Source organism: Miniopterus natalensis, chromosome 5, assembly GCF_054644295.1.
Source record: "Miniopterus natalensis isolate mMinNat1 chromosome 5, mMinNat1.hap1, whole genome shotgun sequence".
NCBI classification, from domain to species: Eukaryota; Metazoa; Chordata; class Mammalia; order Chiroptera; family Miniopteridae; genus Miniopterus; species Miniopterus natalensis.
The window spans coordinates 56,899,350-56,923,462 of NC_142085.1; the positions used below are offsets into that span (position 1 = coordinate 56,899,350).

General features: G+C 42.0%; 1 protein-coding gene across 1 annotated transcript in view; it reads left to right on the plus strand.

Annotated features, from left to right (window-relative positions):
• The window catches only part of ARMC2 (armadillo repeat containing 2), an 81,737-nt gene that overhangs the window by 24,593 nt on the left and 33,031 nt on the right, over nt 1–24,113 (plus strand). Inside the window, exons 5-9 of the mRNA XM_016217563.2 lie at nt 291–367; nt 4,555–4,653; nt 8,375–8,550; nt 13,300–13,402; nt 15,020–15,243. Of these exons, the coding sequence (XP_016073049.2) occupies nt 291–367; nt 4,555–4,653; nt 8,375–8,550; nt 13,300–13,402; nt 15,020–15,243 (679 nt within the window). The remainder of the gene's footprint in view (nt 1–290; nt 368–4,554; nt 4,654–8,374; nt 8,551–13,299; nt 13,403–15,019; nt 15,244–24,113) is intronic.

Here is a 24,113-nt window from a genome sequence, read left to right on the forward strand (position 1 = left end):
ACAGTGACCTCTTGTGGTCTATATCCTTAATCAATTTTTTGATTTGCAAAGTAAACTTTGGATTTATTTTTGTTGTTGTTTCTAGTAACTGTGTTTCATATTGTTAAGCAAATATGACTTTTCAAAAGGTAAATCTTAGTTGGGAGTCAGAGGTTGATTAAAATAGGGTCTGGATTACCAAACCCCACTTCATAAACAATGCGCTGTGGTTTCTTCGACTCTTGACACTTCAGAAAAAGAAACGCTTCGGTCTTTGTGCTGAGTGCTGTGTGTGTTCCTCTTCCTCCCAGGGACCAGGGGAAGAGGCGCTCGCGGGCCTTGTCGTGCCCCAACAGCTCGGACCCGAGCAGGCTGGAAACTAGAGCAGGTGAGGTGCTTGTGTCCCCAGAGGTCCCCAGCATTCCTTCATCTTCAGCATCTCCAGTCACAGAAAAAAATGTTTACACTGAAGATATCTGATGTTGGCTCACTGTTTGAAAACTCCAGAGATTTTGTCCAACTTGGTCACACATCAGCATTTATTTTTGTAACTTCTTATTATTTTCACAACAGCCTTACCATTCTTACCACTATCCCAGCTCAAATATCTATAGATTCAATCTTAATGAAATTGTTTTGTAAAAGCATTTGGAAAGTTTCAAAACTTGACATCAACATAGTTATTGAGTTCAAAACTTCAAGATCATTACTCATATAAATGAAACTGTATCAACTATATACATCCTCCAGGTGTTTAAACTATCTAACTGAGAAAAATATATAACAATATAAATCACAGACTAGAAATGATACAAAATGTATCAGGCAATGGAATACAGCAATTAGAAAAATGTACTAGACTACATTTATAATATTGAGTGAAATGAGTATAAATATAACATTACATGAAAAATTAAGTTGCAAAAATAATAATATATGTTGCTTATGGGTGCAGATCTATGAGGTAAACATGTAAAGTCAAGCATGATAAAAATAAGCACCTGTTGAGAATGGTGGTAACCTTCAGAGGGCGAGGGAGGGGGGAGCAGATGGGGGAAGCTCACAGAGGTCATCAAATGTATCTGTAACATTTTGGTTCTTTAAAATGAGGAGCATAAAAATATGGTTCATATTTGACCAAAGCAGTTTTGGATATACAGGCATGTGTTATATTCTTTATACTTTTATTGTACATATGAAATTTTATGAAACCAAACTAATATTAGGTTCAAAAAATGTTTTTATTCTCTTCAAAACTAATTTCTTAAAAATGACTTTTGTGGCCAATGAGAATTTCTATATAGGGAAATCTTAGCTAGACTGATTTTCATGTCAGCATTGTTGCTGAGGGTTTTACATTTACATGCTAAAAACATCAGCCAATAAACATTGTGTCAAGTTTTTGTGTCCAGAACTCAAAGCTGTGGTTAAGAACTATAACCACTGAGACAGCAAAATCTTCAAAAACATGCTGAAATTTCTGCTTGACTTACCCAATTTCCTGTTGAATCATAATTTTTATATTTAGCAAACCTAGATAAAAATGCTTTCTAAAATATCAGGTTGTTGTCCAAGATCGAGACAAACTTTGTTTTTTGTGGCTCTTAAAAAGTAAGCATGTGAATCGATGCTTTAATTTCTAGAATAGAAACTGAGTTAGTGTGTAAAATAGGACTTTTGTGGAGAGCAGAGCTGGAGGAGGCGTGTGAGGGGTGAAGATGTGGGGAGCCTGTAGCCCGAGACAACTGCTCACGCAGGGATCCCTAGGAGGGAGTTGAAAGCAAACCCTTATACCACAGTGCCTGGCTGACTTCTGTTGTGAGAAGAAACACATCCTAGAAACATTCAGAAGGGCCTGTGAGGACCTTTCCTTTCTGAAGGTCAAATAAACTGTTCTGTGATTTCTGGCTCAGCCCTGTAATTCCACTCTTCCTGCGGTGAACACGTTACCAGTTTTGTTTGTCCTGAGAAACGGGTTGATAGTCTGGTTTCTCATAGAGCTATTCTATTAAAGAGCATATTGCATAGAGGGTAAAAATGCTGATTTGAGCTTACTGGACTTGAAATTTGTAAGTGCGTCATAAATGTCATTGATTAAATTATTTGTCTCACATTATCTTTTGGCTTTCCACTTGATATATGTTGATTTTATTCATATACTTTGGATTTGAAGATGCCCCATACCTGGGAATGTGAACAACTGTGTTTCTTACACTGCCTGAATAGTCATGTTTACTTTTAGAATCCATATTCGTAGTTTATCAAAGTCAGGGCAGACTCACAAAAGTCACAACCCAAAAGATAGAGGTGGCGGTCTGCAATCCTTTACCTGCCGTTCTGGAATACCAAAAGCTCTAAAAGCTGAAATATTTTTCGAACTCCTTCAGTGACGATGCCTGACCTGTACTGACCCAAGGCCAATAGCATCTTTGTTTCATTAGTGTGAATAGTCACATATTTTGCTCCAGGGTGGCTGCCCCCGAAGGCCCTACTTGGGGTGGTATGTAATGTGCGGTGTATGCACCATGCGGCCTCACTGAAATCTCAAAATCTTCTGAATCCCAAACCACATCTGGTCCCAAAGGCTTGGATAAGGGGCTGTGAACCTGTACTGATACGAACTCACTTTGCCCAGTTCAGCCATGTGTTTTATGGTGAATTCGTGCTTATGGGATAGACAGAGTGTGTGAAACCTTGCAGTTAAAACCATTGACAGCACCCACGCTGTTCAACTGCAGCTTTGTCGACAGCCCCTTTTGCCTACTTTCGCTGCTCAGCGCCCTTCCTGCCCAGCTCGCGCCAGCCCCTCCTGGCATTGGGAAGGTTTATTGAAAGGGGAGCCTGGACCCCCTGCAGCTGGGAGTGGCTGCTTGCAGCAGGGGCGCCCCAGGGAGGCCTGCCTCTCCCCATCATCGCCGCATGCATGGGAAATTTAATATGCATTGTGTATTTTCTGTTCACGAGTAATACAAGCATATTAGTGGTTTGGGGAAATACAGAAGAGCACATAAAATAAATTAATGACCCATAGTCCCAATACTTGAGATGACCATTGTCATCACCATCCCATTTTACAGAGGAAAAGTGAATCAACTTGCCCAAAGTCCACAAGCTGGTTGGTGGCAGAGCTAGGACTCAAACCCAGACAGGGACTCTAGAACCTGTGCTCCTAATGGGCCTCCTCGGTCAGCTTGTCTGTTTTGTAGTTGAAACAACCTAAATGTATACAAGCTACACACCTTCCAATGCTCTCTCTCTCTGGAACTCTCTCATTGTCCCTATGGTTTCTAACTCATCCTGTGACATTTTTAGGGTCCAGGCATCCACTGTGTGGTCATTTAATTGGTATCGGGTACACCCTGGGAGAGCACAGATATCCTGATCCAATGTAGACGGGGTGCCCCTTCTGAGAAAGGCCATGATGAATATCCCTCCCGCACTGCTGCTCAGAGCCCTGCACAGCGGGGCTTCCTCCTGCTAGACTGTCACTGTCTCAGACCTTGAGATAGCTCCTGTATGAAGTGTAATCATGATTTACAGTTTCTAATATGATTTGCATTTCCCCTCAAAGTTACCTTTTAGTTTGCTGATTTATGGCAGGGCAGAATAGCATAGAGGTCAAGTGCAAAGACCGTGGCGCTGTTTAACCTTGGGCAGGTAACTTAAGACCCCTGAGCCCCACTTTCTTCATCTGGAAAATGGGGACAATTTGGGAACCTCCTCATCATGCTGTTACAGAAATTAAAGATGGGCCTACTGTGTCCAAAGTACACAGTGAATGGTAGCTGTCCCTTCTCCATAGCCTGCACCCCCGGGCAGCATCCAGCCTGGTGCTTTGGTGTATCATACAGCCTGATACACTTCCGACATGGTGGCCTGTTTGTTTTTTAATCAGGGAAAGAAATTCCTATTTATTGAGTGTTATTAGATGTTGGGCACTGGGCTCAGAGCTTTGCCTGTGTCGTGTCTTTTAATTCACATAACCCTGAAGACAAATATCCTAATCTCTATTTTGTTGATGAGGCTCAGAAAGAATGAGAAATCGGCCCCTGGTCACCCAAAGCATCAGTCATGAAGCTGGAATTTGAATGGAGATTTGTCAGCACCCAAAGCCCAGGCTTCCGCCCCACCCCCTACAAAATCACCTGGACCCCTTTATTTTATATAGGACAGAAAATCCCTGCAGGCCTCCCTGTTAGAAAACTTTCATTAAACATTTTCAAAATCTTTATTCTTTAAAGGTTTATTCTGCATTACAGAGGGATAAGTTTAAGTAAAAATAATTCAAAACTGTTTGCCTTACTGACAATAATTTCAGCTTTACAAAGCCTAAGATTTCATGAAGTATCCCAATCAGAGTTTTAAGTTCTGATGCCTTTCCATGATCATATCTGAGTTTAATTTGGAGTGATTTGATTGGAAGACATGTAGTTCTAATCAGTGCTAGTTGGGGGACAAAGCATAATTTAATTCTAGAGTTTATTAGTCTTAGTGATAAATAGCAAATACTTTTGATGGTGCTCCAGTTATAACTCTTTTCAATGCTCTTCCCCCTGCTCTGGGTTTGTTTTGCAGTTTCAAGAGCTGACTTGCAAGAAAAAGATACAGAAATGGAAGTAGACGATATCTTTTGGAATACAAGGATAGTACCAATTTTGCATAAATTAGAAAAAGGTAATTTAAAAAGCAGTATTTGTTTTAAATCAACAATATCTGTGGTTATGTCCCCATTGCCCTGATATTTTTAGTGCACTTTGTCTATCATTTCTGTGAAGATAGTAAAAAACAAATGAAGTTGTCAACCTACTTACCCAGGGTTATATGCAGTAAATATCACGTGTAAACCTAATTTTTAGTGAGTAAAATTATACTTTAAATGCAGCAAGAGAGCCTACTTCTAAAATTCTTCTTGGAATATAAATTAATTATCACCTCCTCTGCCCATGGAAATGCTGGTTTGAACTCTTTAGGGTCGCAGTTAAGCAAGAAAGTGAAAGAATGAAACATTTCAAGTCTCTGAAACTTGGACTAAGTCTCAAAGACTGGCATCCTGGGCAGGTGTGACCCTGGTTTCCTAGATCCGAATGTATATGTCCTACTCTCTTAGGTTGAGCACACCTGTCAGGGGTGCCACTCAGAGCGGGAAGTGTCCTGAGCTGGGCACCCCTTGCACCCCGGAGTGCCCAGCAGGGATGGCCCACAGTCAGCAGGCCTCTGCAGAGGTGACCTGTGGGAAGCTTGTCAGTCAGGGGAACGGCCCCCACCGAGTCCATTTCTGAAGTTGAAACAGGCTCCCCGGGGCTGAGCCCAGCACCTGGCACGCGGCATACAATAGACCTTCCCTGGCAACTGTGGGGTGAGAGCTCCTTGGGTGAGTGAAGCAGCGGGGGAGCCGCAGGAAGAGGCCACAGGAAACGTGGGTAGAGGAGTCCTCCCCGCAGCCGAGCCAAACGGGGAGGTCCTGCAGGAGCCCCACTTCCTAAAGGCTCGAACGAGCTGGGCTCCCCGCAGGTCCTTAGCCGTGACCATGGTTGATGTGGGAGCCCTGCGCGTGTGGCCGCGGGCAATCCCCCAAGCTCGCAGAGCAGCGCCCTCGCCCGCGTGGTGAGGGGTGAGTGAGACTGAGCCTCGCCAGAGCCCCTGCCGCTCAGGCCCTGCGAACGGGAGTGTGATGGCCTCGTCCGCTCTAGAGTCACTGCCTCTCCGCCTCTTGTTAGGCCAGCTTAGCTGCAGCCCTTGTTTCAGGAGATGTGTGCGAAAACGGCGGGAGCATTTAGTGTGGGAGAGAGTTCAGCAAGGGAGCTACCGGGAGGAACAGTGGGAGCAGGGCGGCGGGGCGGGGGCCTCTCGGGGTGGCGGGGGGAGGCCTTCAGCCTGAGGGCCGTCCAGAGGGTCCCGAGGGCCCTGCCACCGCGGACCAGCAGGAGTAACAGGAGCCTGGGATTTGGGATGTGGGCGCGTCTCCCCTCTCAGAAGGATTAAACGCTGAAGTCTGACATGTCTTCCACAGACAACTTCAAGAAGAGCAAAGGGGGGCAGGGCTGGGTTACTTGACCCTTTGAGATTCTTTCTTTAACTTTTTATTTTGACATACTTTGAGGCTTACGGAAAAGTTGCAAGAATAGTACAAAGAAACCCTGTACACTCTTCCCCCAGATTCCCAGATACTAACATTTTACCACATTTGCTGCACCAGCCTCTCTCCCCCTTCCTCCGTTGCCCCCTTTCTCCACGCCCCCTGCCCACACACACACAGACGCAGTTTTTTTCTTTCAAACCCTCTGAGAACAACTTGCTGACATGGTGTCCCATACCCCTAAGTACTCTGTGTACTTTTAGAAACAAGGGCATTCTGTTACAGACCTGGAAATTGCCATACAACACTATATGAAACTTATTCAGATTTTTGCCAGTTATTTTAAAAATTTCCTTTATAGAGAAAGAAAATCGCAGATCACAAGTTCCAATTATTTGTCACATCTCTCTCATGATCTTGACGTCTAATTGTTTATAGACTGCCCCCAGACTGGGTTTGCCCGGTATTTTCTCACAGTTAGGTCCAGGTTGGGCTCTTGGGGCAGGTATATGGGATGAGTGGTGCTGCGTCCTCAGTGCATCTTATCAGGAGGCATGAGATGCTGTCTTGGTCCCCTGCTGGTGATGGGAACTTCGACCACTTGAAGGAGGCCGTGTCTGCCAGGTCCTTCCACTGTGAAATCACTATTTCCCCTCTTGTAACAATGAGTATCTTACGGGGGAAGTTACTTTATTCTACATTACTCACCAAACTATCGCTCACTAGCTTTAGCCCCTTGAGAATCTTGATAGCTCTTAGGTTCAAGTTGTCCTTTGAATCTCTAACAAATGGGTATAAAGTGTTGATTTGATCAATAGTTTAAAATTTGGCCCTGAGCCTTATTTTTTAATTTGAAGCTAAAACAGTTTCTCTTGAATAGAAGCCACCAGGTGGGAGACTCTGCTGAGGGAAGTGTTAGGAGAATGCTTTGAAGTCTATACCCACTGGACTTGGGTTTGTGAAGACACCGCCAGTCGCAGAAGGGCAAAACAAAACAAAATGTTTTTTACAATAGAGCCCAGGTTTCCCCTTTATTCAGAGTTAGTCTAAGTCATTTCCCATCAATTCATTTATCTGAGCGCATAACTGAAAGGCATTGAAGCTTACTTCACTATGGAGGTTTAAAATTTTTTCTTAGATGTTATTGTTGAAAGGAGCTAAAAATGGCCTGAGTCATTTCCTTCTGCAGGCGCACACTTCCTCTATGTGGGCTTTTAAGAGCACATTATGGTATTTATTTAAGATTGGTTTCCTAGTTTTAAATTTCGTGATGGAATCTATCAGAGATAATATTTTCAACTGAACACCAGGGGCCTTGGATTCGTGTATTTCTCCTCACATTCCACGTCTGCTGCTTTTCTTCAGTGTGTGCCTGTTAGTATGGTTGCCACTTTGAAAAATTGCTTTCCTCAGAATTCTAATTATAAAATAAAATCTTCTAGGTCTCCCTGTTTCCTAACAACGAGTCTTCTTTTTCATTCTCTTTTCTAATAAGCACCTCCAAATCATGGTGGGTGTGGTGACATTTTGAGATTTTGTTCCATTGGAGTCCTCTTTTCTCAGAAAATAAGCATTTTTCTCACAGAAACATATTGGTCGTTGTTTTTAATCAACAGATAATATTAGAAAGTGAATATGTATTAGACTATGTTGCAGGCTGTCGGTACAGTATTCTCACTGCACCTTGCGTGATTGACACAAACATCTAAGACAGGATTCCTACTCACTTAGCATGACATCTGTCTCAGGGCACTGGACATATCACATCACACGCACACACACATACATATATATACATGTGAAAATAATAGTACAAGCTAACATTTCTTGTATGTAGAATAGAGTACCTTTTCTAGACGATCCGGAAGGTCAACAAAGCCTTGAAGGACCAAAATCAGTAGAAATAAAGAGGAGAACATTCTAGGCCAGCAGACTGTGCCCCAAAGGTTTGAGGATGGAAGTGTAAGTGCTCTGCTTCCATGAGCCCGAACAGAGCCTGGCGGAGGGGGAGGCATTTAGAGCAAAGGAGACCAACCGACGTAGGTACAACTCCATTCATTAGCAGGCTCTCGGAAAGACTGCGCCGCCCCAGCCCACTGACCGATTAGTAAGTAAGTCGACATGGTGGGAGATGCATCAGCAAAATGGAAAGAAATCAGGTAGATGGAAATGATAAGAGGAAGGGAAAAGCATAGTTCAGGAGCGTGAAAGTGTCCTGGAAAATAACTATGGGGTGTTTTACTTAGGCTGTCTGTGTTTGACACACTTGAAAACTTGACCTTAATGGTAAGTGCTGCCTTACTCTCTTTGCCCCGACAGAAGAAAACGCTGAAATGCTTTGTGCTGCTTGCACGCAGCTTCATCACGCTTTGGAGGAAGACCACATGCTTGGGAAGAACTTTAAGAGAAGAAGCCTTCTCCTGAAGACCCTCTATAAGCTCGTTGATGTTGGCTCGGACCCGCTCAGCCTTAAGCTGGCAAAACTTATTCTAGCAGTAAGTTTCTCTCCCCTCGGGTCTCGTAGACGGTGGCACCTAAAAGTCCTGTTTAATGCTTTACTCGTGAGTATTACAAAGATGATTAGACACGCAGCGTGTTTATTCAGAACGCTGAAGAAGATTAAGGTAATAAACCGATAGCCCAGGATCTGACTGGAATGTACTCTCTAAGGGACTACGTCTGGGGACACAGAAACTGTTCACATGAGCTCTCACGTTTAGACTGCGGCTGGCTTAGAAAACGCCACCACAGGCAAATGCATTCAAAGCAGTTGCTCAAATCGCTTGCTGGAGAGCAGCATGGACGTGCAGGCTGTGGTTTCTGCCCTGCGGTTTCTGTCGCCCGCTCGGTTCTGCCACGTGATTTAATAAATGACCTAAGATAAGCCGGGCGGGGGCACAAAGGCCAGGTGCTCTGCCGGCGGCGTGAGGCGAGGAGCAGCTGCGAGCGGCCGGGAAGGGCCCGGAGGCTCCTGAGAGGGGCGAGAAGCAAAGGCCAGACACCAAACAGAAGCAGAGAAACTCTTTGTTGTCACAGCCATAAACAGTTGGAACCAAAGATAAGACACAATTATTATAGAATGTTCTAAAAGAGCCATTGAAACAGACAAGGCTTTGTTCACCCAGTTTCGTAAAAGTAAAAGCGATTAGGGTAACACCCCATAATTTATATAATTTAAAATCTTGAAGTGCACAGTGAGAGTGGGCACAGCTTGGTAAGAGTGTCTGCAGTGTCTCACTGTGATGTCTTTCATGTGGCAGAACATTCTGGCTGCATGTCCTAGGCAGGTTTTTGGAGCAGCTACATTCTTATGTAGTTATCATCCCAAACTATTCACCCTCCTCACAAAAACTGTGATATGATCATGACTCAGAAAGCAGCATTTCCTTGAAATAGTGATTTCAGTAGTATTTGAATCCCCTTTCATTGATGACAGTTGATCAACTGCTTTAGTGAAACAAGAGGAGCATAAACCACAGGGAGGACTTGTAAGTTGTAAGTAGAGATAAAAGGATATCAGTGTGCTTGCCCAGTGCCCTTTCTGGCCCTGGATTTGGGGCGCCTTCTGGCCAAGGAGAGCCCCAGTGTGAGGCTGGAGAGCCCTACCGGTGTAGCTGCCAGCTGTCCAGGGCCTGCCTTTGGTTTTCCACCTAGATCCTAGATATTTTGTCCATACCAAGCCAAAAAAATTAATAAAGAGTGGGAGAAAGCAGGAAAATGCCATGAATTTGTAAATGCTTTGCAGAGAAAGTATTATCTTGGTTATAAAGGCGCCATTCAGAATAATTATATCCATGGCACAATTTAACTATTTTAGGGCAAAAAGCTAAGTGATCTGCCAGTCAGTGAGCATGTTGTGACTGAAACGTGTGTTTAGATGAAGCCCTCTCATGACATTGACTGCCTTGCAGAATCAGGGCAAGACTCTCTGGGCTACATTCCAGAGTGCAGAGATGGGTAGGCTGTCCCCTCTGATTAACTATGAACCCACAGCGTCAGGAAGGACCTTCAAGGCTATCAAGGCCAACTTCCTCTCTGCCTCCTGAATATCCTATAATGTTCCAGGCAAGATGTTGTTTTGCTTAGACCTTGGCGATGGGGTTCTATCTAAATTTTAAAAAGACCACATAAAGTGCTGTTGAAAAAACTCAGCAAAAAAACTAAAGATATATACAACTAAGAAGGTTTTAATAGCTTCTCTCTGCCAATATTTACTTTATCAGTTTAACATAATAATTGAGACATTTTAAATTATTTATAGTTAAAAATTCAGTGATCATAATGTTGGTTGTTCTGATTTCTTGCATTCTTTGGTTAAGTAGGAGCTTGTCAGGCCATTTTAATTTTAGTCTTTGTATTGAAAAATCTTACAAAAATATATCAGTCTATATTAAGATTTTTTTTTTTTTTTTTTTTTTAGTAAAAACATTATACTGTATGAATGTAACTATATTCAGTAAGGGGGGGGAATCTAGCACCCTATAAAGGGAAGAAAAACAGAAAAGAAATACCAGTATGTCAACAGCGATTATATACAGTGGTAGTATTATGAGTGATTTTTAAACTTCTCTTTAATTTTCCAAATTTGCTCTAAATAGAAAAGACTACTATTTTTAACATAAGAAAAATATCCCACTAAAGGAACCACCTCTGTGGCAGGGACTCTTGACACTGGAAATACGGGTGAACAACATAGCCCCTGCCCTCTGGGCTGGCCCTGTAGCAGGAGAGACAGACGGTAAACACAGAATGTGCCAAAGTGGGCTGATGTACTGTGGGAAGAAAATAAACTGGAGTTAAGGAAATGGACAGTGCTAGGGCGGGAGTGCTGTTTTATGTAAGGTAGACTTTTCTTTGCATATAATTTAATATTTTATTATCTTTTCATGTTTCAAAGTCATAATTTTGCAGTTATCAAAAGAGAAGGTATAAGAATTTGTTTTGAATGTAAACTGACCTTATAGCAGACCTGGAAATTATGGGTTATTTGTTGTTTTCTTTAATGAAAACTCTGACCCTGTTTTTCATTTGTTTGCTTGTTTTTTGTTTTTTTGTTTTTACTTTGCCACTGTCCACTAAAAATATAAAACTTGGGTGGGGGAGGAGGGAGGTTAGTTGTATTCATTCTCTTATTCAAGAAGCCTTATTAAGTATATAACACATGCTACATGCCTCCATAGAAAATAATAAATCATGATTTTTCACCTCAAAGTCTCACAATATAGTGGAAGATTGTTGACTGATTAAAATATATTAGGGACATTATATTTTCTTTTAAAAATTCTTTTAAATATGTTTTTACTGATTTTAAAAAGAGAAGAAGGGAAAGGGAGAGAGAGAAATGTTGATCAGCTGCCTCCTGCAGACCCCCCACTGGGGAATGAAGCCCACAACTCCAACCAGGACCTGAACTGGTGATGTCCTGGTACATGGGATGACACCCAACCAACTGAGCCACAGCAGCCGGGCTGGATTTTTACGGTACAAGATCTGTTGATAGTTTCTGAGGCTTTCTCAATAGGGCTTCTCAGACTGGAATGTGCACATGATCCCCTGAGGAGCTTGTTAAAATGCAGATTCTGGTTCAGTCCTGCTTGATGGGGACTGGGATTCTGCATTTCTAGTATACAACCAGGTGATGCCGAGATGAGTTGCCATGACCTGTCTGAGGAGCAGACTCCTCAGTTGCAAAATGGGAATGACAACACCTAATATGCAGGGTGGCTCTGAGATAGCAGGTAAAGGACCCAGAGCGGGCCAGATGGAAGTTGCTCCATGGGTAACGCTCCCTTCCCTCTACCCCTCCAGATGGGGCTGACTGCATTTATCACAGTATCCCCTACAGCAAACAGCACAGGGCCAGCTACACAATGGGAGCTCAATAATATTTGTGGATCAAACATAGAACAAATCGTTTTAAAATATGTCTGGCAAATTCCATTATCTTTTAAAAAATTAACTGAAAATTCATTAATAAACAGTATTAAAGATAATTTAAAAGATACTTTTTAATGATAAAATAATGACCCATATTCCACCCTTTTCACACAGATTTATTTGTCCAGATGACCCTATTTCTATAAACATATTTTACACTCTTGCATGAGGGCACATAATATTTCCATCTTATAAGAGCTTATAAATGTCTTTCTTTTTAAACATAGTGTTCACAATTATACTTTTTGTGACTGCTTAATATGAATAGTATTGATGTTCCACAATTTATTAAAGTATTCCCTAATATTGGGGTTTTTAGGATATTGTACATTTAGGATTTTTCTTTTTAATTTTTACTTCTTTAGATAAATATACAGCTAATTTAGTTAGTCTTCCTATACTGTGTTTTTTTTTAAAAATGCATACTTCCTTATTGCCCCTATGTTTAAATTACTTGAATATTTTTATGTGATTTAGAAGGTAATTTTAAACTTTGAACATCACTTGTCATTATCTCAAAGTATTCCAGAAAGTCTTGGTTTTTAAAAAAATCCTCACCAGAGGATATTTTTTCCATTGCTTTTCAGAAAGAGTGGAAGGGAGGGAGAGAAAGAGAAGGAGAGGGAGAGAGAGAGGGGCATCGATGTGAGAGAGACACATGCGTTGGTTGTCTCCCACATGAGCCCCAGCCAGGGCCAGAGATCGAGCCTGCAACCGAGGCCCATGCCCTTGGGTCCCTTTAGTCTGAGGGCCGACGCTCTTAACCACTGAGCCAAACCGGCTAGGCCCAGAAATAGTCTTAAAAAATAAATACATATATTATCTAATGAGAGAATGACTTTTTTATTTTCTTTTATACAAATGATAAAGAGAATCGTCCATTTCCCCTTTTCTATCTTTCACCTCCACTGTGTTTTCTAAAATAGTTTAATCTGAAATTTTGGTATCCATCTTCTTTTATGTCTGTGTTAAGAAGCAATTATTCCATTTAATTAAATTTATCAACATCATCCCCCTTTCTTTCCTCATATACTCTTTAAAAAGTAACTAGTAATCTCACATATAAGCATGAAACTTTATGAAGTAAAAATAAATGCTTATTATTAAAATGTGCTTACTCTAGAAATGTCATTTATATTAGATAGTTGGCAAATATGTGGCCAGAACTTTGGAAAGTTGATTTCTTTATAACTTTTCTTTGTTTTAAAAATCCTCTTGCTGTACTTTTAAAATTAGATGTTTGTGTTAAAAATTATGGCATGTCTTTATTTCCCTCTCCGATAGAAATGTGTTTTCTTTCTCTGCAGCTTAAAGTGAGTAGGAAGAACCTTCTTAACGTCTGCAAACTTATATTTAAAATTAGCAGGAGTGAGAAGAATGATTCTCTGATTCAAAGTGACAGCATTCTGGGTGAGTGTCACCCAGCGCTACCATTGACCAAATGTTGCACTTGAGTACAAGGTTCCAAGTAATGATAGCTGAAATACTTTATTTTCTAGTATTATGCAGAAGCTATGTGGTGCCTATTTTTACTCTGTCCTTCTCTGTGTCTTCCTCATTCCACTTAATATATCCTTTGGAGCCTAGGAGAATAGTCTGGTGGTTTTTTTAATACTTATAGTAACATGATGTGACTTTACAAAGTGTTCTGTATTTAAAAATTCATTTCCTGGTCTATTAGAAAAAAGTACTTTTAATAGTATTTGAAATTATTGAAATTTCAATCTTTTGATTTAGTAGGAATGACTAAAACTTGGAAGACATCTATAACTGTTGTAGAAATTTGACATCAAAGTGTCCCAAATGTGTTTCAAATATGTGGATAGAGAAATGTTACTAAATTCTACCTACCTAGCTAATAAGGTCTAATTGTTGACATGTTCTGAAATAAGTTGCTTTAATAGTAACCTAAATAGAAGTCTTTCATGAACTGGTATTACTGATCTAAAGGAAGGCAGAGAAAGACAAATATCACATCATCTCACTTACATGTGGAATCTAAAGAACAAAATAAACTGATGAACAAAATAGATCCAGTGACACAGAAAGCATGGAAGAGACTGAGGGATCTCAGAGGGAAGGCGGGAGTGGAGGAGGAGAGATTTCCAAAGAATTTATATGCATATATGCCTAACCCATGACACAGGCAATAGTCTGGGGGAGGCCTGGGGCGGGGGTGGGGGCAGGGCAGAAGGGGTCAGTGAGGAAAAAAGGAGGACACCTGTAATTCTTTCAACAATACAGGAAAGAATTTTTTAAAAATAAAAGAAGGCAGCAAGGAAAATACTTTGAGTCCTCTTTTTGCAACAAAGGATAAATGGTCTTCATCTATTTTTTTACCCCAGCAAACAGGGGCAAGCCCAGTGCTAAAAGAAATGTCAAACACTGAATCAACTCACTGAGAATTGTAGACCAAAAAACAAAGAAAGATTCTAACAAATGGTCACACTGATATTAATAAAATAAAATGTGAAATAAGCATGATTAACCTTATCAGAGTTGCTTGGATCACTCCTAGGACCCAGTCGTTGTATGTTTTTGGAAGGATGTTCTTAAGTTGTCTTTGGAAAGGGTGGATGTTATATTCAAAGCATTTCTTTCTATGGTGATTGAGATTTTTTAAAATGTCCTATCTTGATTAATTTCCCATTCATACAGCAACTGGTATATTCTTAATGGTTTGTTGAAATGTAACTCTTAAATTACTTTAATAATGAGTTATTCTACAATAACTCAAAATGTTTGTAACCAAAAATAAGGTTGGTAAATGTAAGAGGCATGGCATTTAAAGAACACTTTCTTATTTATATATTATAATCCCTTCCTTTTACTGTCGTTACTACAACGAAGATTTAGCTAAAAGTAGGCTTTCCTCTTTATACCAATCAGTAACCCATAACAAGCATTTGACTGTAGGTTCTGACTAACAGCCTACAAATTGTGTTTGATGTTCACATACAAACACTTTAATATCTCTCTCTACAGCTGTTGTAATCATACATTTGCAGTAATCCATCTTTTTGACAGAATCGTTATTGGAGGTCCTGAGAAGTGAAGTGCTGCAGACTAACACTGAAGCTTTCTTATACTGTATGGGGACTATCAAATTCATTTCTGGAAATCCAGGATTTCTTAATGAAATGATCAGCAAAGGTGCTGTGGAAATACTGATGAATTTGATAACGCAAATAAATGAGAACACCAAGGAATGTGGTACATGTTTGCCTAATTCAGGCCATTTGTTAGTCCAAGTAAGTATTTTTCTTGAAAAGATGAGATGTGTAAAATTAGTTTTCATGTTACCTAGTAACAGTTACCTGCCAGGTGAACGTAACAGAAGACAGGTGGGCTGCTCCCTACGGCCGGGGGGGTGCCCACCTTGGGGATCAAGGACAGCAGTCACTGCCCTATGTCCTCCCTGTGTGTGCCCATTTTCCCTGGAAAGGCTAGTCCATGCTTTTCATGGAGCAGCTGTCCACACAGCTTGCACACAAATTTTCCACTACCCTGCAGAGAAAGAAGCCTGGAAGCATGAAAAGGCAGCACATCTCTGCAAAACAATTGCATGTTATAATCAGAATTATAATGATATGGAGCTTGTTTATGATGATGGGTAGTAAATGTCATGAATCTTAAATCTACAAGAAAAAACACCAGAAAGTTAATGATATTGAGTGGGCAGTTGAGGGGGGTGGGTGTAGATGACATGCAGGCCTCAGACGGCAGGGACAAAGGTAACAAAACTGAATACATTTAATATGACCAGGGCAGGAAGAAAAAATGTGTTAGAGTTTTATTACTTCTTTTGTGGCAGATTAAATTTCATACTTAAATTATTTTCATTGGAACTGCTTCAGCTCTCATATTCTTTTTTAGATGAGATTTTACTCTTTAATAGCATTTGTATGTCAGATAATAGCATCTTCCATGTAATAATTCATGAGATTTGAAATGTGCTTGTCAATTAATGAGGATTGATTAAGCACTCAGAGTGCTTGAAGACTTTGGGAAAGTGTGTTAAAAATTAGATTTAGGCCCTGGCATAAAGATGCTCAAAGTGTTTATGATGATTATTAATTTTGGACTTATGGTCTGTCTCCATTTTCAAAAAGATTATGGAAACCTCTTTTAGTCACAAATGACTCAAAATCTACTGGATGTGCCATCTTTTGGCTAGGAAGCCCTGAGAAACATTATTTTTCATGCTGCCAGTGTCATTGACTTATTCAAGCTTTCCCTCAATGAATGGTTATTTTGGTTATATAATTAATTTTTTTATTAAAATGCAAAAAGGTATAAGAAAGTATAAAAATAAAACAGCTTTTATTTTCTCGCTGAGATAACATACCTCTAACATTTTAGCAATCATTCTTTCAAGCATTTTTATGCATATATATGCTTACATATGTATAACTTCATGTAATTATTGCTTTTTATCATGGAACCTGTTATTTTTCATAGTTGTTTTTGTTCGTTTTCCATCATCATTTTTCCTCCCTGTTTCTCCTTCTGGGCCACTCAGTTAGCCGACTCTGTTCACACTGATGTGCTCGGCACCTTTTAATACACTCATAGGTTTTCAAAAATAGTGTAGAAACACACTTCTCTTTTCTCATTTAACAAGAGTAAAAAACCCCTTGAGTGAACTCTATAGACTTATTTTATTTTTGATGGCAGCATAATATTCTGTGATTAGGCTATACCTCAAATAATCAGCCATTCTCCTGCTGAGATGTTCACTCTGTTTTCAGTTTTTATTCAATAGCTGCTGGAATTTTTATCTAGTTTTTTTTTAAAACTCTCAGCTCATTTATGTGTGTGTGTGTGTGTGTGTGTGTATTCAAATGAATTCTAAAATAAAATTGTAAAATATAAATTATATTTATATAATTAAATAAATATAAAATTTACATATGTTTTATATAAAATGCATTGGAAAGAGCTCTTTAAAATCAGACTCTCTATATGTGCGTTTATAGATATACAGTAGACTGTATGCCTATGTATATATAGACAGATATATCTGTGGATAAACAGATAGATAGCCTGGTTTAAAAGAGCTCTTTCTAACCTATTTTGTATATATAAAATTACATATTTTATAATATATAATTCATACAAATATATTTATATAACTTAAAATTTTTAATATATAAATTTATTTATACTTTTATTTATTTATATATCATAAAATATATAACCATATAATATATTAATAAAATCAGTTGGTATATAGGAGCATTGAATATTATTGTGACCAAAACGATATCAAATCAAGAGCTAGGACCTCTGGCAGGTCGGTAAATACAGTGTTTCTCTCCCTCTGCTCCTCGCCTGTCCTTTCCGCCCGCCCCAGCGTCGCCCAGTGCAGAGCGACCCCTAGTCGGACGGCCCTGTCCCTCCTGCCGCCCGCGTGCCCTTGGGCGGCTGCGGCCGAGGCTCTGCGGGACTCCCTCTCGTGCGGCCGCCTCTCGCCAGCGCCCTGTGGTCTCCAAAGCGCCCTCTGCGCCTGCGGGGGTCCGAGCCCCTCCCTGGAGCGCGGCCCGCACCCCGCACCCCGCGGGAGAGAGCGGAGCCCGAGCTCCCGCAGCCACCGGGCCGCTTGCCTGAGCCGTGGGATGGCGTTATGCGTGTTTACAGACGGGGCAGGAGGTGGCGGCCGGGCCGCTGCATTTGCAGAGCCCCGGAGCCGGGCGTTCCCCCAGAGCCGCGCAGGTCCCCCGCGGGAGGGCTGCTCTGCGGCGTCTGCAGGAGAAGGGCCCGCCCAGGGCCTCACCAGGAGAGCGCGGGAAAGCTCTGCCTGCGCGCGTGTGGCGCTGGCCGCCCTTCGCCGGCCTGCTCGTGTGCAAGTTCCACCAAGCAGACCCGGCCACGGGCAAAATCGTTCGTTTATACCAACTTTCAGGACCTGGTAACTTTCTTAATTGAAAAAATAAGTTACCTGTGGCTGTACTAGTAAAATAACGTCTATAAGGCAGAGAGAGCATGGCAAGGTAGAAAAGACAAAGGCAGGCCACTTTGGGCAGCCAGGACTTGCCATCCTTTAGGACTTCCGACCCAGAGGGCCTCAGTGGCTTTAGCATACTCTCTAGGGGCCTCCTGTTATAAGCTGTCCATTCCGGCATCTGGCGGAGGGCTAGAATCATCCTGTCTCCCTAAAGCAGTCTGAGCGGAGGCCGCTGAATGAATGGAAGATATCCGAGGCTGGCCCCTGAGGGTTGTGTAGGGTTTGGAGAAAGGGAAAGGGGCAAGGTGTGTTTGGGGGTGCAGAACAGGCGGGCACGTCCAGAAAGGCTGTGTGGGGGAGGCGGGCAGGGGAGAGGCAGAGGCTACAGCCCTGGGTCTTGAATACCAGGCCGCGGAGTGTGGACTTAAAAGCAACAGGAAGCAATTGGAGGTCAGTTCGTGGGAGGGAGAAAATGAGATCAGAGTGGCAGAAAGATGAATGTGCACAAGATATTAAACTGATAAAGGCCAAAAGCTAAAAAAGTGATGGAAGGAGGATGTGTCAGGGGTACGCACAGATTGGACAATTAAGATCTCACACACACAAGCCCCAATTAAGACACGTTTCTGCAGTTATTACATTTTAGTCTGATTATAAAGGAGCTAAAGGAAAGAGGTCAGGAATGAGTTGAAACAAAAGTTTCTCCACAGCTGGTGTTGCTTAGAGGAAAAAATACTGAAGTGCTGTGATTTTGAAGGTTTTCTTTGTGCTGTTTCTTACATATACACATACATATATGTTTATCACTGTGTCTGAAACCAAGAAACACTGATGACACAAGAGTCTGTGGAGTGGCCGCTCTGTGCCAGGCGTGTTCTAGGTGCTGAGTAAGATAGTGCAAGACAAGGAAGCTGCCAGTAGGGGCTTGCTTTTTGGTGATTCTTTTGTGCAGATAATAGTGTCTGATGTCTTCTTCTTCTACGAAGCCATGACACCTCCACATGTTCGATGCTGCATTCAGTTCTGCCTATCAGATACCTCATAGCATTTTGAGAAGGTTGAGAGGATAATTGTTGATGCTCAAAGGGACGGAGAGGCCACCCCCTGTGACCCAGTGGAGGCATTAATGCTTCCAGCCTGGCAAAACCAGAGGCATGCGTGTGTCTGTAAAATCACAAGAGGAAGATTAAACTGTGCATTTCACGAAATTCCAGGATACTGGAATTTTGAGAGAGCTCTCTGAAACTTGAAAAAAAGAGAAACACAGGCCAGGTAAAAAGCAAAGCCCCCTAATGTCAGTCGTAAATTGTATGACCCAAGGAGATGACCGATGGCAATAGAGATTTGTCTTCATTGATTTAGAATGGATTATCACGAGGTGCTAGGGCTCATCTCTGACTTGTAAAGGCCAACGATCTGAAGGCACAAAACAGGAACCAAGGAAATTGTCTGGAGTCGCCTCCATCAGAAAGTCTGTGTGGTCTCTACCCTGCCCCCAAATTCCCCTGGCACCTCGGTTGTCCTCTTGTCTCTTGAGAATGTCATGTATAAAGTTGCTTTACTATAACTGAAGAAAGTCTCAAGGTATCCATAGTTATAGTTGGGTAATTTATAGGTATACAATGCAACTATTAAGACCTAGATTGACTTGAACATTCCTATTTTTTTTTATTCCTTTGTATTTCCAACCTTTTTTTTCTTTACAGCCAGATCCACTTGATTTTGAGTTCAATCCTTAGATAAATATACTCTCTCCCTGCTCCAGGTACAACATTTTTGCAGTTAAAACTGTTCTGCAGCAGCCAGATGACATGGTGTGCTTTTCCTCCTCTCACACCTGTTTCACTTCTCTGGCCTCTAAGCAGCAGCTTCTCCCCAGAGGGTCCGTCGGATCAGAATCTTTCCCCTCCTTGTTCAGTACATCTCCAGTGCCATATTCTCCCAGCTCTCTAAATGAACATTTCTCAGTAAGATGTTTGATGTAGTTGAGTTTTTTAAAAATTTCTAAGCCCTACAGTAGAACTCTTTGCTTTGGCTGACCAGAGCTCACTTTTGTATTTTGTGTTCCACTCCTTCCCTGCATCATCTTCAAAAGCACTGATGGTCCATTTGGTGTGTAACCTGGTGCTGGGACAGGGCTCAGTGGCCCCAGTGCCCAGACTCGGGGCCCTGCAACCTGAGCGGGAGTTTCAGCTCTGACACTGGCAGTGCCTTTCACGCTCTGAGTCTCCCTCTCCTCACTTCTAAAGGTCTGGCTATGCCTGGCTTAAAGGGTAGTTGGGAAAATTAAATGAGATGATCTATTAAAGAACATAGTTCGCACTCAGAAGAAATTCATTAAATAAAGTAAGATCAGAATTACCAAAAGCTGAAGTTTCAAAGAGCAGTTACTTCTAAGAAAAAAATAAATAAATACAAGAAGTTAAGATGAAAGAGTTAGAGATGGATTTCAAATCTTGGATCTTTTTTTGTTTTTCTGGCTTTGACAAGCTGTGTGGAGAAGATCGTTGAAGAGAAACTAAAAGTGAAAGGGGCTTGTGACATCAGCAGCATAGGATTCTGGGTACATAATGAACCCCAAGCTCTCAGATCCAGTTATTGTCTGCTTTAAGGATTTGAGGGATTTAAGAGAGGCCTTTGACTGAAGTCCGGAGACTCAATTAAGCAGTGATTTAAATTACATAGTAATTAAGGATTGTACTGAGGTGATTGGGGTCTTTTAAATCTTGCTTTAGTTGTATTTAATAGTTTTAAGATGTAAAGATTAATAAGTGTGTACTTTAGGTAGTAATTATTATAAGGTGCATCCTTGAGCTGGCAAGTATGTTAACCCTTGTTCTCGGGCTTAACCCTGACTGTGGGGAGGCTGCCTCTTCAGACCATGAGTCAGGACCAAGGCAGTAACTTCTGTCTGAGGAAGCCTTGCTCTGGTTTTTGGAGGAAATAAACTGCATACCTATAAAATAGAAGCAACTACTCCCATGATTATATTTCTTAAATTCATACAGATAACTTCATTGGAGATTTGACGATTAAACAGAAAAAAATATTTTTAAAACATCTCTTTTGAAGACTTTGCTTGAATAGGAAGCAGCAGATGAGGCCGTTTATTTTCTGATTGCTTTCACTGGGGCATATAATTTATTACAATACAGTGGAATGCTCAGATCTGACATGTTTGATGAGTTTTGACAAAAGCATACAGCCATGTAATCCACACCCCTATCAAGACCCAGATTTCTCAGAAGTTCCCTCCCACCTCTTGCCAGTTAATTCCCACTCTCCTGCCCACCCCCACCAAAAAGAACCATTTTTCTGATCCCTTTCGTCATAGACAAGCTCTGCTGTTCTAGAATTTAATATAAATGGAACGTACAGTGTGTACTTTTTTGTGTCTGCTTCTTTTTTAAAAAATATGTTTTTATTGATTTCAGAGAGAGGAAGGGAGAGGGAGAGAGAGATAGAAATACCAATGATGAGAGAAAGTCATTGATCAGCTGCCTCTTGCACCCCTCCTCTACTGGAGATCGAGCCCAAAATTCAGACCAAGAATCGAACTGTGACCTCCCGGTTCATGGGTCAACACTCAGCCACTGAGCTATGCTGGCCGGGCAGGGTCTGCTTTTTTTTTTTTTAGCTTTTATTTTGAACTAAGTATAGAGTCACAAGATGTTGCACAAATAGTAAGAAAGGTCCTGTGTATCCGTCGCCCAGCTTCTCCCAGTGGTGACATCTTACATAATTATAGTACATTACTAAAGTGAGGAAATTGATAGGGTCCAATACAGTTAAATAGGGCACTATGTCTGGCTTATTTTACTTATTAGCATATTGTTTTTGAAATTAGATGAAACTCTTTTTTGTCACAATCTTTGGTATTGGTTAGTAAGCTTGCTAATTTTTCAGTGATGTATTTGTTAGTGAGAAGAGAACAGCTATTTTCTACTTATGAAGTTGCCTGTATCGCTGTAAAGAATACTCAGTAGTGCCCGGCCGGCATGGTTCAGTGGTTGAGCATCAACCTAGGATCCAGGAGATCGCGGTTCGATTCCTGGTCAGGGCACATGCCCAGGTTGTGGGCTCGATCCCCAGTAGGGGGCGCGCAGGAGGCAGCCGATTGATGACTCAACCTTGGCATTTCTCTCTCTCTCTCTCTCCCTCCCCCTTCCTCTCTCTGAAATCAATAAAGACATATATATATAAAAAAAAAGGATACTCAGTAGTATGACTAACCAGTCGCTCGCCCAATGGGCATGAGAGAGTAGGCAGTCAGAGCCTAACAGCTCCTCCTTGGGGAGGAGTTACATTGAGCAGCTCACTTTACCTTGACTCTCCAGAGACAACATGTCTGAAGATTTGGGGCGACTCAGAGGCCCCAAGCATGTAATGCCTGGGGTTTTGAACTTGGAAATAAGGGAAAAACCAAAGCAGATGAATGGGGAGGGGGGAAAGTTATCGCCATGGTTGAAGGCTTGTAGCTTAAGCTGAGGCAGGCGTGCTTTCTAACCCGAGCCCCCAGATTAGATTCGCCACCTAGTCCCCTGGGGGAGCAGGGGACGCCTGTGCTCACCAACAGGAAGGGAGAGGTGGAGAGTGGCCAGGAGTATTATGCCAGAGGGAGTCTGCACAAGGAGGGAAGATCAAGAGTGGGAAGGGAGTATCCCTACTCCTGCGCTTCTGGGGAGAGCGTTTGCTTTCAACGGCTGTCACATCGGCTCGGCCTCCGCTCTCCCTTCTCAGACATATTAGTGTGGCAGAAAAGAAACGTCACTGACTCTAGCACGTCATTGTGAAAATTAGTGTTATTACCTGGTAGTTCTTTTTTTTTTTTTTAATATATCTTTATTGATTTCAGAGAGAGGAAGGGAGAGGGAGAGAGAGAGAAACATCTATGATGAGAGAATGGTCACTGATCAGCCGCCTCCTACACGCCCCTGACTGGGGATCGAGCCCAAACCCGGGCATGTGCCCTGACCCGGAATGGACCCGGTGACCTCTGAGTGCATGTGCCCTGACCGGGAATTGAACCCCGACCTCCTGGATCCTAGGTCGACGCTCAAGCACCGAGCCACGCCGGCAGGGCTGCCCGGGGGTTCTTAATGCCTTGCCTTTGCAGGCTCATTTTCCTCATTTTCCTGCATCGGCGTCCTGTATAGTTCATAAGTTGTTCAGATTTTCAGCTGTGCTGATACATATCAGAGCCACGCCTGGAAGAATCAGCTACCTACTCGTTTTACCACAGCAACTGACAGGGGGGATATGTGGATATATAATAAACATAGGCAAACGGTAAGTGGGGTCTCAAAGTGGGACCCTGAGGGTTTGAGGGGAACGGGCCCAGTCCCTGCTGACGTAGGGCACCCAAGGAAGGAATGAGCCAAACAGGCTCCATCGCCCGGCACCATGCGTTAGCGAGGACTGTGAATTAATATTACTTTCATATGCATATATCTTAACTCCAGTGAAATGCTTAGGAATTGTTGGTACTTGTGGTTTCATGCATATAGCAGCATCTTGTCATTGATGTCTTTTGTCCCAGTCAGAACTGTACTAATCACATATGAGACAATATGAAACTCCTTGGGTTACCACAGAGGCTCTGGTTTTGGCATATGTGTGGTCTCAGCTGGGCACAAATCCAAACAATGAATGCGCTTTTATTAATAGAGGGAGATGGTTTTGCTGAGGTTGGAAAATGGTGTGGCTTTGTTCTTAAGCCGTTTGACACTGTTTGTGGTCTCTGGCTGCTCTTTATTCTTTCACGTCATCGGCGGGAAGTGAAGCATTTTGCAGTTGGCAGTTCAGCTGAGATAAAGCTCGAGGGAGTTTAGTTATGTATATTCCAGATGATTGAGAAAATACAGTGCTTTTAGAGAGAGCCAAACAGAGTGAGGGAGACAACAGACAAGGAGCCGGAACCCGGGGATGCCCACCTACCTGGTCGCTGGTGAACGGTCTGGGCTTGGGTTTCCTCATCGGAAAGTGAAGCTCATAATAGCTTTCCGTCAACCTCCCGGGGTTGGTTTAGGGAGCAAATGAGGTCAAGCACTCAAATCCTTTTCATAATAGCATTCAAAATATAAGAAAAATAAGACTGAATCTTGATGCTAATTTTAGTAAAGGAAGAAAAATACCTTTCCAACTATTAATGGTATAGTTTTCAAGTGCATTGTG